General features: G+C 52.5%; 1 protein-coding gene across 1 annotated transcript in view; it reads right to left on the minus strand.

Annotated features, from left to right (window-relative positions):
- Positions 1-11,902, minus strand: part of OTOG (otogelin) — a 101,610-nt gene that overhangs the window by 41,189 nt on the left and 48,519 nt on the right. The window contains exons 26-33 of the mRNA XM_053559879.1: positions 11,620-11,754; positions 11,184-11,330; positions 10,781-10,900; positions 9,037-9,153; positions 8,168-8,324; positions 6,127-6,153; positions 3,424-3,591; positions 589-867 (exon numbers count right to left, since the gene is read on the minus strand). Of these exons, the coding sequence (XP_053415854.1) occupies positions 589-867; positions 3,424-3,591; positions 6,127-6,153; positions 8,168-8,324; positions 9,037-9,153; positions 10,781-10,900; positions 11,184-11,330; positions 11,620-11,754 (1,150 nt within the window). The remainder of the gene's footprint in view (positions 1-588; positions 868-3,423; positions 3,592-6,126; positions 6,154-8,167; positions 8,325-9,036; positions 9,154-10,780; positions 10,901-11,183; positions 11,331-11,619; positions 11,755-11,902) is intronic.

Here is an 11,902-nt window from a genome sequence, read left to right on the forward strand (position 1 = left end):
TGGAGGCTGAGGCAGAAGATCAATTGAACCCAGGAGTATGAGATTGCTGTGATCTACTATGGCCACTTCCTCCAGTGTTCAGGCACAGGACATTTCGGGGCAGACCCATCCAGCAGGGCAGGCCCTGGAAACTCTTGACCTCAACAGAGAGTCAGGAAGCTGCCTCGCCAATGCTCAGGAGTCTGGGCCTCCCATCAAGAAAGAGACAGAGACTGCTGGCTCTTCAGCCTACTGTCCCAAGGGCAGGCATTGTGACCCTATCAGCAAGAAAACTGAGCCAGCAAGCTATAGGCAGGTTCACCTCTCCCCTCACTTCCACAAACACCGCTGTATTTTTTGACTGTCTAATTGGCCTATGGCAGGAGTTAGGACTCAGGAAATTGGCTAGGCCACCTCCCATCTCGGGGTAGCACCTGTGTGGCTCCCCTGTGCCAGGAGAGAGAGGATTCTGTCTTATGCGGCAACTGAAAAGGTGAGTGGGAGAGGGTGGGAAGAGCAGTTGAGTGAGAGAGCCAAGGAGCCAAGGATGATGGCAGGGGCTGGGGGGGACACCTACCCACAAGGTTGAAGAGGCATGGGGACACCTACCCAGGAGGCGGAAGAGTGTGCCCCAGCGGAATGCCTCTGTGTGTTCATACAGCTGCAGGGTGAGCACGGGTCCTGATGAGCAGAGGAAGGAGCCAGGCTTTGCCAAGGACTCCAGAGCCACCAGGCCTGCCCGCCATGTCCCCCGGTGCAGGGAGAAGGAGGCATGGTGGTGGAAAACCTCGTGGCCCTGCCACTTAGCCAGCTCCAGAGACCCATTGGCTGTGACATGGAGGAAGAAGTTGGATCTGTCTGCTGCCTCCAGGGACACGACATCCGGGTCTGCAGAGAGCCACATGGGTATAGTCAGTGCAGGCAGGGGTCCAGATGGTGTGGGGGCAACACCCTGGTACACATCTGCTCTCTCAATGACTTGGGGCGGCAGCACACGTGGACTAGCTGGGCCCTGCTCCTCTGCCTGCCCGGCTCCCCTCACCACCTTCCGCTGCCTACTGGCTGCTCTCCCTCACTCCATCCCAGCCTGGGAGGAGTGGAGGGTTAGAGATCCCCAAACTGCTGGGCCTCAAAGGTGACTGCACTATCTCCTCCCCTTACCCTCTCACCCCACCCTCCCACCTTCCCCCCCGCTTCCTTCTGCAAACATGTCTGAGTACCCTCAGTGCCAGGTGCCAGTCTAGATACCCAGATACAGCAGTTAGCAAAGCACAGACAGCACCTGATGGGTTACATTCTACTGGACGCGTGCGACAAGCTGGGCTTTGGTGATTTGCCAGGTGGCACAGTCCCCAGCTTGGTCCTGGCCCTCACAGAATCCCAAGGGTCTTTAGTCCAACCCACAGATGGGGAGAGTGTCCCAGAGAGAGGACGGGGCTGGCCTGGAGACCCAGAGCCTGTCTCTGCCGTCATTTCTTTCCTGTGTCCGGCAGCACCCATTTCCAGGGTGTGGGGGCTTGTGGGAGGTTGACGATCCTCCAGCACGGGGCCCTACAGGTCTTGTCAAGTCTCAAACCCACAGCAGGTACACAGAATGAACATGGACCAGGAGTCCCAACTCACTACCTGGGGGGGAGGGTGGCGTGCGTCCAGGCCCTGGGCTGTTGGGGTGATAATCAGTAGGGTGTATGTGAAGGGCCTGGTGCCAAGAGGACATGTCTTCAGCCCCTCCCACATGCACCCTGTGTCCCTGTCTGCAGGAGGAACCTATAGTTCCTGTTAAACCTCCCTGGCAGCTGTGAGAAGATGAGCAGTAAGTAGAGGAAAAATCAGTTATTCATATCAATAACAACTGCTATTTACAATGACTTACTAGGTGCCGGGCACTGGCCAAAGCAGGCCCTCTACCTGCTGGTTACTGAATTCCTAAAAGAAGCCTGTGGAGTGGCAGATTCACTCATTCAGCAGCGAATATTTACAGAGCGCCCACTGTGTGGCAGGCACTACTCTGGGCACTGGCGACACAATGAGAGACAAAATGACAAAAATCCTTGTCTCACATATTAAAGTGGGGGAGAATAAATATAAGGAAAAGGAGATCCTATTGTAAGTCAGAAGGTGTTAATATTGCTGTTCCCAGTCTATAGAGGAGGGAAGTGAGGCCTCGAGTCTCACTGATGGTGGGCAGGGGAGACGGGATTGGAGCCCACAGGGCAGGATCTGAACTGCCATCCAGAGGGCCCTGGAGATGGATGCAAGAGCGAGCATGGGATATCACAAGGGGTAGAGCCCCATCCCCATGGGCTGTGCGACCTCAGGCAAGCCACTTCCCATCTCTGAGCTTTGGCTTCCTCCTTCATGAAGATGGGGTTAGCCCAGATCAGGTTTCTCTCCCATTTTCCCTGCTGTCCTAACAGGGGAGGGCTGAATCCCAGACTTTAAAATGCAAAGTCCTGTATTTTACCTAAACATTCAAGTGACTTTCATCTTCTATTTTCTGATATGTATTTCTTTTTAAATTCCTCTGTTTGAGAGGCAGCAGAGCATAGGAGTTTGGATAAAAGACTCTGGAGCCAATAGATTGGCTCCTATCACTAATGAGCAGTGCGCCCTTGGGTAAATGACCTAACCTTTCTGGGCCTCAGTTCTCTCATCTATAAACTGGGGAAACACTAAAACCTGCCTCCTAAGATTGTTGTGAGGATTAAATGAGTAAATACACAGGAAGCACTTAGAACAGTGCCCAGCACATAAGTGCCACAGAATGGTGGGCTCTTACTGTTAATAAATAAGTAACCTGCCCCTCCAAATCTTCAAGTAAAATTGGCACTGCAGGGAGAAGAGCAGTCTGTGACTGTGACCCCACAGTATACCCTACGGTGCATCAAGACATCCTGGTGTGGGGATCAGGGACCTCAGTGATTGCTGAGTCCTCCCCTCTGTGACATTTTCTACTTTCCATTTCTTCCTATCACCACCTTTCCCATGCTTCAAGGCCTGGGAAAGGGATACTGTGCAACCACCCAGATCCCATTGGAAGGCAGCTTTTCTTTTGTTTTCCAGTACCCTGGGCATAGCACAGGGGGAGAAGCACACGAAGGGGGAGGTGGGCCTGGGTCTTCACTGGGCCCTTGGGAGAGAGAGAGGAAGAGGGAAAGAGAGGAAGGAGGAGGAGGAGGGGGAGTTGCCATTTTGGCTTTTATGGAACCCAGCTGTTGTGTAATGCAAGGCACAAAGTTACACCGGGGCGTTGGCCACTCTGGTATTTTGGGGAGAAGATGGAATGTGATAAGACACTGGCCCAGAAGCTCCACCTCAACTGGGAAAGGGGCATTGTCAGAACCCCCACTTCTCCAACCACATCAGATGCTTAGGGCCTTACTGCCCTCCCTCCTGCAGCTCCTGTCTCCCAGAGGGCTGGAGTGGGGCCAGAGTGGGACTTACCATGGGCCTTGGCCTTGTACAGAGCAGCTGTCAGCAGGAAGCTCACTATGTCCCCTGGCGCCACATCCTCTGCCCTTACTAGGACTATGTCATTGCTCACCGCCTTCACGGCCACCAGGGCACCACCAGCCGCCAAGCTGGACAGCTGGTAGGGGCCTTTACCCAGTGCTGGAGAGAAGAGGCCCAGACATAAGCCCTGCCCCTATGGGCCTCTGTCCACCTCCCACCCACCCCCATCCCACCCCTGTTGGCATGAGGTGGGAGGGTCTAAGGAAGGATTCTTGGTGTCTTCCTTCATCCCAGGCCCCAGAAACTTTGATTTCCATGAGAAGGAAGGGACAGGAACCCCAGGCTTCAAGCCCCTGAAGGTCACTGATCCTTTGCACAGAGCCTGGATTGTTTCACAGGGAGCAGGGGGAGGAGGCCATCCCGGGGTGGGGGTGGGGTGGCATCTGGGCCCCCAAATGTCCCTCCATAGCCTGTCCCATCCAATGCCTTATTCCAGGTCACCTTTGGGTAAAAACATCAGGCCAAAGGCCTGGCAGGGACAAAAGCCAGGCAGGCTGGACTCAGTGTTAGTGTCTATTTCAAACATGTGTCACCTCTCTGTCTTTTGGGTTCCTGTAGTTGTCAGTGTAGGCTGGAACGGGCATGGGCTTCTTGGGCAATTGCAAGAGCCTTATAAGGGATCTTCTGGCCTCTGGTGTGCCCCCCACCCAGTGCCTCCTCCCCTGGGCTGCCTGAGTCACCTTCCCAGCCACATTCCCTGCTGCAATGCTCCAGTGGCTCCCGGTGCCCTCAGGGCAGAATCCAAAGAGCCCAGTTTGAATTCAAGTGCCCTTCACCCACTGCCCCTCCCTATCACCCCAACACCCTTGCTCCTGCCACACTGAACTTCTCTTGCTTTTCCTTGAAAGAGCTGGGCTATTTCCTACCTTGTGTCTTCATCACGCTCTTCCACCCACTCTGAGTAGTCCTCCTAGCTTTGTGCCTGGCAAACGCCTACTCAATCTCTGGGCCCAGCTCAAATGTCATCTCCTTGTGAAGCTCTCTCTGCACCCTTTCCTGCCACACACATTCATCCCTCCTCCTCTGCACCTCACCAGCCCTTAGAGCAGGGCACACCGCAATCTCAGCTCTTATGATGAGGACATGGATCAGAGGTCTACATCTAGATGGGAGACAGGCAAGTGCTGTACTCTTAAAAATAAACAAAAACAAATTTGTAGTGTTTGCTGATTTCCATGGTGTAAACACTCCCACCAGTGGTCGATTTGAAACTACCAACTGAATGCAGAGTTAGGAACACACAAGTGGTGCTAGAGAGGCACTGTGAGTTGGCTGCGCTGCACCAGTGTGATAGGTCTCATGCACCACTGATTTCCCAGCACCCGGCAAGGGCCTGGACCAGAGAAAATGCTGGTAGAACAGAGCAAGGAATGGATGAGTGGGTGGGTGGGTAGGTGGAGGATGCTAGAAACAGCTTGTCCTTTGCCAGTTACTGCCACCCAAAATGTCACAGAAGGGAGACTATGCTCAAAGCTGTCTTGCTGAAATGTCTTGCCTGATGTCAGAAAGACCCTGCCTGTCCCAGGCACTGCAGTCCTCCCACTGTGGTTTCATTCCTGGAGAAGTTGAAGGTTTTGACTATCAGGAACCCCCAGGGGCTAATATCTTGGCAGGATTTCAGTCCTTGTGAAGGACCACACTATTCCTGGCCCAGCCTATATCCCAAAGCCCCCCCCCCTCACTCCCCCAGATGGTACCCTTGTCTCCAGTCTATCCATGTCCATTTTACCCACTGTGCTCTTGCCAGGGTGATGTTTCTCAAGCCAAAATCTAATAATGCAGGTAACTGAGGACAAAGCTTGGATGTACACCTACATGGTGTGTTCCCGTTAAGACAGTGCCTGGAGGAGGGGTGGGGGCTTAGAAGTCAACAGTGAACAGTATCAAGGACCCCACAAGCATCTAACTGCCTAAGTCTGACTCTGGCCCAACTGGATGAAGTTCAATGCTGAAAACCACTCCCCTGATGCTCACCCTACCCCAGTGACTAAGTGGCTCTAACACTGGACATTAACCTCCCTTGGGTCTTCGACCTATGTTTTCACCCTCATTAATCTAGGTGTTAGAGCATATCCTGGTACCCAGGATCTTGACTGAATTTGAAAGCCCACATGTTGTGTCCCAGCCATCCTCAGAAAGAGCAGTCCACATTTGCTTTTTTTTGCAGTTTCTGGCCAGGGCTGGGTTTGAACCTGCCACCTCCGGTATATGGGGCCTGCGCCCCACTCCTTTGAGCCACGGGCACCACCCCACATTTGCTTTTGCTAATTCTAATCTTAAGGGAACTCAAGACAACATTCTTATGGGCTTGTTGAACTAAGTTATGGGACTAAGGAGCTGGCACATTGGTGCAAATGAGGTTTCACTTCCTGAGAGGCTTCCCTGGGTGATTACAATCCCCAGGACCTGGCCTGGCACCAGATGGGGGCCATAGGAACTGCTGGGGACAGAGTTCCAGGGCACCCCTGGGCTCTGCCCTGTCAAGGCTCTCTCTGCCTGACAGAGGCCTCTCAGCTCCCGGTCACAGCTCTTCCTGAGCCAGCAGCACCTCAAGCTGGCTGATGCTAACAAGACATCAGGGAAGTGCTGGCAGTGCCCCTATCCTTAGAGCTCCACTGCGGAGGACAGGCTTACCTTTGTTAAAGAAGTCACAGTCATATGCTGAAAGAGAGAGAACAGAGACTTCTTGAGAGCCTGGAACAGATAGACAATGTCGAGGCCCCTGGCATTCCAGCCTCCCTCCTTCCCCAAGGGCCATGCCTGGCCTGCCTCCCAAACTCCAAGATTCAAGTATAGTCCCAGAATTCAGGTTTCTTAGAGGGGAGGAAATATAATGGTTCCTCTCCACATCCCCAGAACAAGGCTCAAAGCGTGGCCCAGAGTAGGCACTAAATGAATGAATATTGGACAGAAGAGAGTAGGTTTTGTGCGTCCCTGAAAGGTAGGATTAGAACAAAGGGTTGGAAGTTCCAATCAGAAATGTTTTGGAAGGACCTTTGAGGAATGCAAGCACAAGATATAAGTCTGTCTTCCAATAGCCTTGGGTGGGAAAGAGGCCAGGGCCCCAGGATCCCAGGCTTCAGGCCCCTTTGGGTAGTTTCCCACGCTGACCAGAGGTGCTGGCACCTGCCAGGCTGAGCCAAGCTCCTGCAAGTGTGAGCTTGGCGTGCCCTCTAGTGTCCTAGCCCGGAACCACAGCCTGCTTCCTGGTGCCTCTGCTATGGATGTCTCAGTCCCCTGGGTTGAGCTAAGGACCTTGCAGGGGACCCTATAGCCAGGGGAAAGGCCATAAAGAAGCAGTGGGTGGGCCTGAGATAAAGCTGATGAGGGGTCTGCTTCATACACAGGTTCAGTCTGAGGAGAGCAACCGACTCCACATTACAGCCCAAACCCCACAGTCAATATGTTTGGCATTGCTCTCTGCAAAGAACACCAAGGTCAGGTGACTGGCCCACCATGTGGCCACAGGCAAGGGCTTGCCTCCTCTCATCTGGGGACTCAGAAGATCGAAGTAGCAAATTAGAAGACCACCAGGTTTCTGGTGGTCAAGTGTGCCTCCAGTTGGTGTAAGGTAGTTCAGAAGAGTCATTAAAAGCCAGCTCTCTCAGATCAGACCTGAGTTCCCATTCCATCTTCCTCCTACATCAGCTGTGTTCCTGGGACTAGTTACTTAACCCCTCTGAAATGTAGTGCCCTCCTCTATAAGGTGAGACCACTACTAGTATCTGCCCCGTGGTCTTGTCGGGGCCTGGACTAGGGTAAGACAAAGTGTTCACCTCAGATGCAAAATTTAAGGGAGTACCAAAAATCTCAATAGAGACAGACACTATTTTCATTCAATATTTTTTAAATATCAAAAAATTATAGTAAAAAATTTAGATGAACAAACTTTTAAAGACAGGATTATTAATAAGATGCAACTGAGCATTGTTAGAGCCTGGGCAAAGGGAAAAATCAATAACATTGATTCATTGATATTTTGATCACCATGGATATTTTTGCAAAAAAGGCTTACTTTGAAAAAAAAAACATTGTATTAAAGTATTATTTCCCTTGATTATTATGGTTTTTGGTGCCCCTTCAAATCTCACAGCCCAGGTGAATGCCTCACTCAACTCACCCTAGCCCTAAGTGTTAAATGAAACAATATATGTATGCACAAGGCCCGGCACATAGTAGGTCCTCAGTAAACATATGCATCTTCCTGAAAGATTTTTATGACAGAAGAGGGACTTGAACTGCATGATGAAATAGGGCATCTGGGGTGAAGGGTCTCAGGGAATCACTGGCACAGAAAAGGGAGGCCAAAGGCAAGTTCTGTTCCATCTTCTTTCCCAGGGTCATCCTGCCTGCACCCCTGGGCTCAGGACATGCCAGCACCATGGCTCCATGAAACAACAGCATCAGCCCTATGAGCATGGTGCCAAGCCCTTTATGTGCATTAGCTCTCCAGGTCTCAGTTTCTTCAGCTGTAAAATAGGAGTATGTAATCCCACTTCAAAGGTAGTTGTAATAATTCAATGAAAAACACATTCCAGTCAGTTGGTGTCTGGCACATAGTAAGTACACTTGCTTACTTACTTCCAATATATGCTAGCCAAAGGGATGGTGCCCATGGGCCTGTACAAAGGACCACCCCTCTCAGTCCCCGTGGATGATGGTCTGGAACACTCACGGCAGAGGTGTGGGGTTCGCCAGTCGATGGCCACCCCGTGTTGGCAGCACTGGTGGGCGTAGGCAGACACGCTGGCACAGAAGCACTCACAGTCACCACCCCGGCTGCATCCACACGTGTCTGTCAGGCAGTTTGAATAAAACCAAGTGACATCGACCTGGAGGAGGTGAAAAGTCAGAGATCTGAGGATCTGTCCTCACACCTGTAGCTTTCAAGCTGATGGCCACCAGCACAAACATGGGAGGAACACCGGACAGGGTGAGCTGCCCTATCTCGTGGGGTGTGAGGGAGAAAAGCAGCTGGGTAGGAAAGAAACTAGAGCTCCATGGCCCAGGCAGACACTCACTTCTGAGGAGCCTCTCTCCTCCTCTGAGCCCAGGCTGTTTGCTCCAGGGACTAAGGGAGGGGCTGAAGGACAGGTACAGAGTCTGAACCACCCAGCCAGGGTGAGAGACACGAGGGCCAGAGACACCAGGGCCATTCTGACAGTGGCCTTCAAGGCCTGAAAGGTGCCATGCAGAGCTGAGCTCCAGACTCCTCTGTGCCTACTGAGGGCAGAACCGGCAACAGGTGGTGCCGCCACATGAGAGCTTTGGGTTCACTATTCAGAAGGACTTCCTGATAAGGAGAAAGAGCCAGGTTAAGGTGAGCCTGAGATGGCACAAGCTCTGTTTGCCCAGCTGTCTGCCCCTGGCCATCTGGGAACAGGATGGATTTGTCTGAGCAGGCTGGAGGCTGGGTTTAGCAGAGGGGGTGCTCCTCTCCAGACCTGAGGCATCTCTCCCAAGTCAGGAGGGAGTCTGAGAACTGAAGGGATCCCAGGAAAGCAGAAGGGGACCGAGGAGGGGCCGAGGCTGGGGTCCACTCACCACAGGGTGGCAGGTCTCAAACACCTCACTAAGCAGGATGCTGCACTCTCTCTTGGCAAAAGGTTCTCGGAGAGGATTCAGGACACATGTGTCTCGGGGATCAAGGGTATCCGTGCACTGAGGAGCAAAGACAGGGCTATAGACCTCCCCTTCTCCCAAACGCCTGTTGCTTGGTGTGATGGACAGACCTGCCTCCTTCTTCCTGTCCTTGTATAATCCCCTCCCCTTGTCAGAGGGACTTGCTTCAAAACAACAGAATATGGCCAAGGTGATGAATGTGGTCATGTCTATGTGATCACAAAGCCCATCTTATGGAAGTCTCTCTCTTGAGGGCCATGAGGAAGCAAGCAGCCATGCTGGGGAACCCCTGTGGCAGGAAGCTGAGGGTGGTTTCCAGTCAAGAGCTAGCAAAGCCAAGGCTCTCAGCCCCTGCTTGCAAGTTGCTGATGCTGCCAATAACCATGGTGGGAAAAGCAGTTCCTTCCCCAGCTGAGCCCTGGCTGAACCACGTCAAGCCAAGCACTCAGTCTGACCCACAGAGACTGTGAGGATAACACACATGCTCTTTAATGCTAAGTCTAATAATACTGCTACACAGCAATAGATAACTAGTACAGATTTCCCCAATGTCTGTTGAACCTCCTTCTGCAGCTCTACATTTTCATTGTAGCCCCCAGGGTATGCCTAAGGGTACAAGCAAAAGAGAAATACGGGGTGGTGGCAGGACGACAAAGGTTAGTCATCCACTTAGCTTCTCTACAATGGGGGTGGGATAGGGCACACTGTTACGAGGCTGGGGAAACAGCCTTGTTCCACCTCAGGATTACATTGAGCCCCAGGCCATGACCAACTGCTCCCCTACCTTGTTGTTTCCCAGTGGAGCATTTAAGATCTCTAGGTTCAGGAAAAGCAACTATGTGACACTCATATCACCACTCTACTGCTGCTTCCATGGCAGACATAAATAATCAATCACAGTTCAAGCCTGATATAGCTATCCCAAGCAGCCTCTTCTGACTGATCAGAGTTGTCTATTCAACCTCCTTTTCCTGGCACAGTCCTATCACATCACAGAGGAAATAGGACATACTCAAGGTCACCCAGCCTTTCAATGGATGATCCAAGATAACAGCCAGGCCTCCGGCTTTCAGCTCAGTGCTGTCCCTCCACCCCTAGCTCACAGCTTGGCAAACTCAGGCAAATATCTCCCAAATCTCACAGACACCCCTTCTCATTTCTGCCTCTGCTGATGTCCTCCCTCTCAGAGGCCTTCTCTCTGATACATTCATCTCTTTAAATATAGCCTATTCTTTTAAGCATCAGGCCCACCTCTCACAGGAAGCCTTCTCTGATTGCCTCAACCCACTTCAGTCTCTCTTGGCCCCACCTCTGTGCCAGACTTAGTGCCAGGCTATGGAAGCCCGGAGACAGATGAGAAGTTCATGCTCAGCCAGCCTCCCTCTCCCCAGTAGGTGGCCATCTCTCCCAGGACAGACTTTCTGACCACGCAGCCCTCCAGGACGCTTTGTCTAGGCCAGGGTGGGCAGCAGGGGGTTGTGAGCTGGGATGACATGTGCTCTCAGGCCACACAACAGAGTCTAGGGGAAGGGATACCAGGAAGAGGCTGAGAGAGCATGGTGGGAGCAGCCTCACTCCGATGTCCCTGTCTCCTGACCTGGGCTCAGGTCATTGTTGGTAGAGCACAGCTGAGCGAGGGACACAAGCCTGTCTGAGGTGGCTTTACCTCAACTGCAGCCCAGCTGCTGCCAAACTCCTGGGGGTTGGTTAGCTCTAGGTTCTCTGGGGTCCTCATCTCATTGATGGTTTTTAAGTCAAAGTTCCCACAGAGGCCTGCCAGCTGGCCCTGAAAGGGAAGAGGACACCACAGTCAGTTGCAGGGATGCCAGGGGTGAATGACCAGCACAGGGTAGCCCCACAGGCTCGGGGGTCTGTCAGGAACCCAGAAGCAACCACTGGGGCTATGATTTGAGGAGGAAGAGAAGAAATGTCAGAGGAGAAGGAAGGGGACAGAGCAGGCTGGGGGCAAAGAAGACAGAACATGCTCTTCTTGGCTTCTCAGCGAGGATACAGCCCCCTCAAGGATGCCCAGTGGCTCAGCCCCGTAGAGTCACTGCTCCCAGGACTACCTGCCACTGAGGCCCAGCCTGGATGTGCACTGTGGTTCTCTGGTCCCATAAGAGAGTGATGTGCTCCCGTGGGAAATGCACCAGTGTGAAAAACCCTGCTCTCCACGTGTGGACCTCCTGCTTGTCATCCAGGAAGCTCTCGGGACTCTGGGGGACAGAGGTGGTCAGTGCCGAGTGCCTGAGAGTGCCCCGCGAGGCCCAGCCTCAGTGTCTTACCAACACCTCCATCTCCCTCATCCCCAACTTTGACCCCTGTGCTCCTGACCCTCATCCAGGAATTCAGTCTGGGCTCTAAGTCTGGGCTCCTAATTCAGTGGGGCTCCAAGAGAACTGTGGTAAAGAAATCAGCTCTTCATCCTTTTCAGCACCCCACCCCACCCCCACCATCACCACCAGTAAACTGTCTATACAACCTTCACCTGCACCCAGGCCTTACGGGATTTCCCGAGTCATCGTCGAAGACAATGAGCGAGTTCCCAACGTTGATGGAAATGAATTTCCTGCAGACGATGCCAGAACTATAGCAGTTTACATTTTCTATAATCACAGAGAAGCTGAAATCTGATGTGCTCTGAGGAGAAAATAAGTGAGTCCAATAAAGGCAGGAAGAGAAGAAATCCTGCTGAGAGGCACAGAGGCTGAGGGACACAGACTCTGAAGTGGTTTCCAATCCACTTTTACTTCTCAGCTGTGTGACTTCAGATAACCTACTTCAGTTT

This window comes from Nycticebus coucang, chromosome 14 (assembly GCF_027406575.1).
Source record: "Nycticebus coucang isolate mNycCou1 chromosome 14, mNycCou1.pri, whole genome shotgun sequence".
Taxonomy (NCBI): Eukaryota; Metazoa; Chordata; class Mammalia; order Primates; family Lorisidae; genus Nycticebus; species Nycticebus coucang.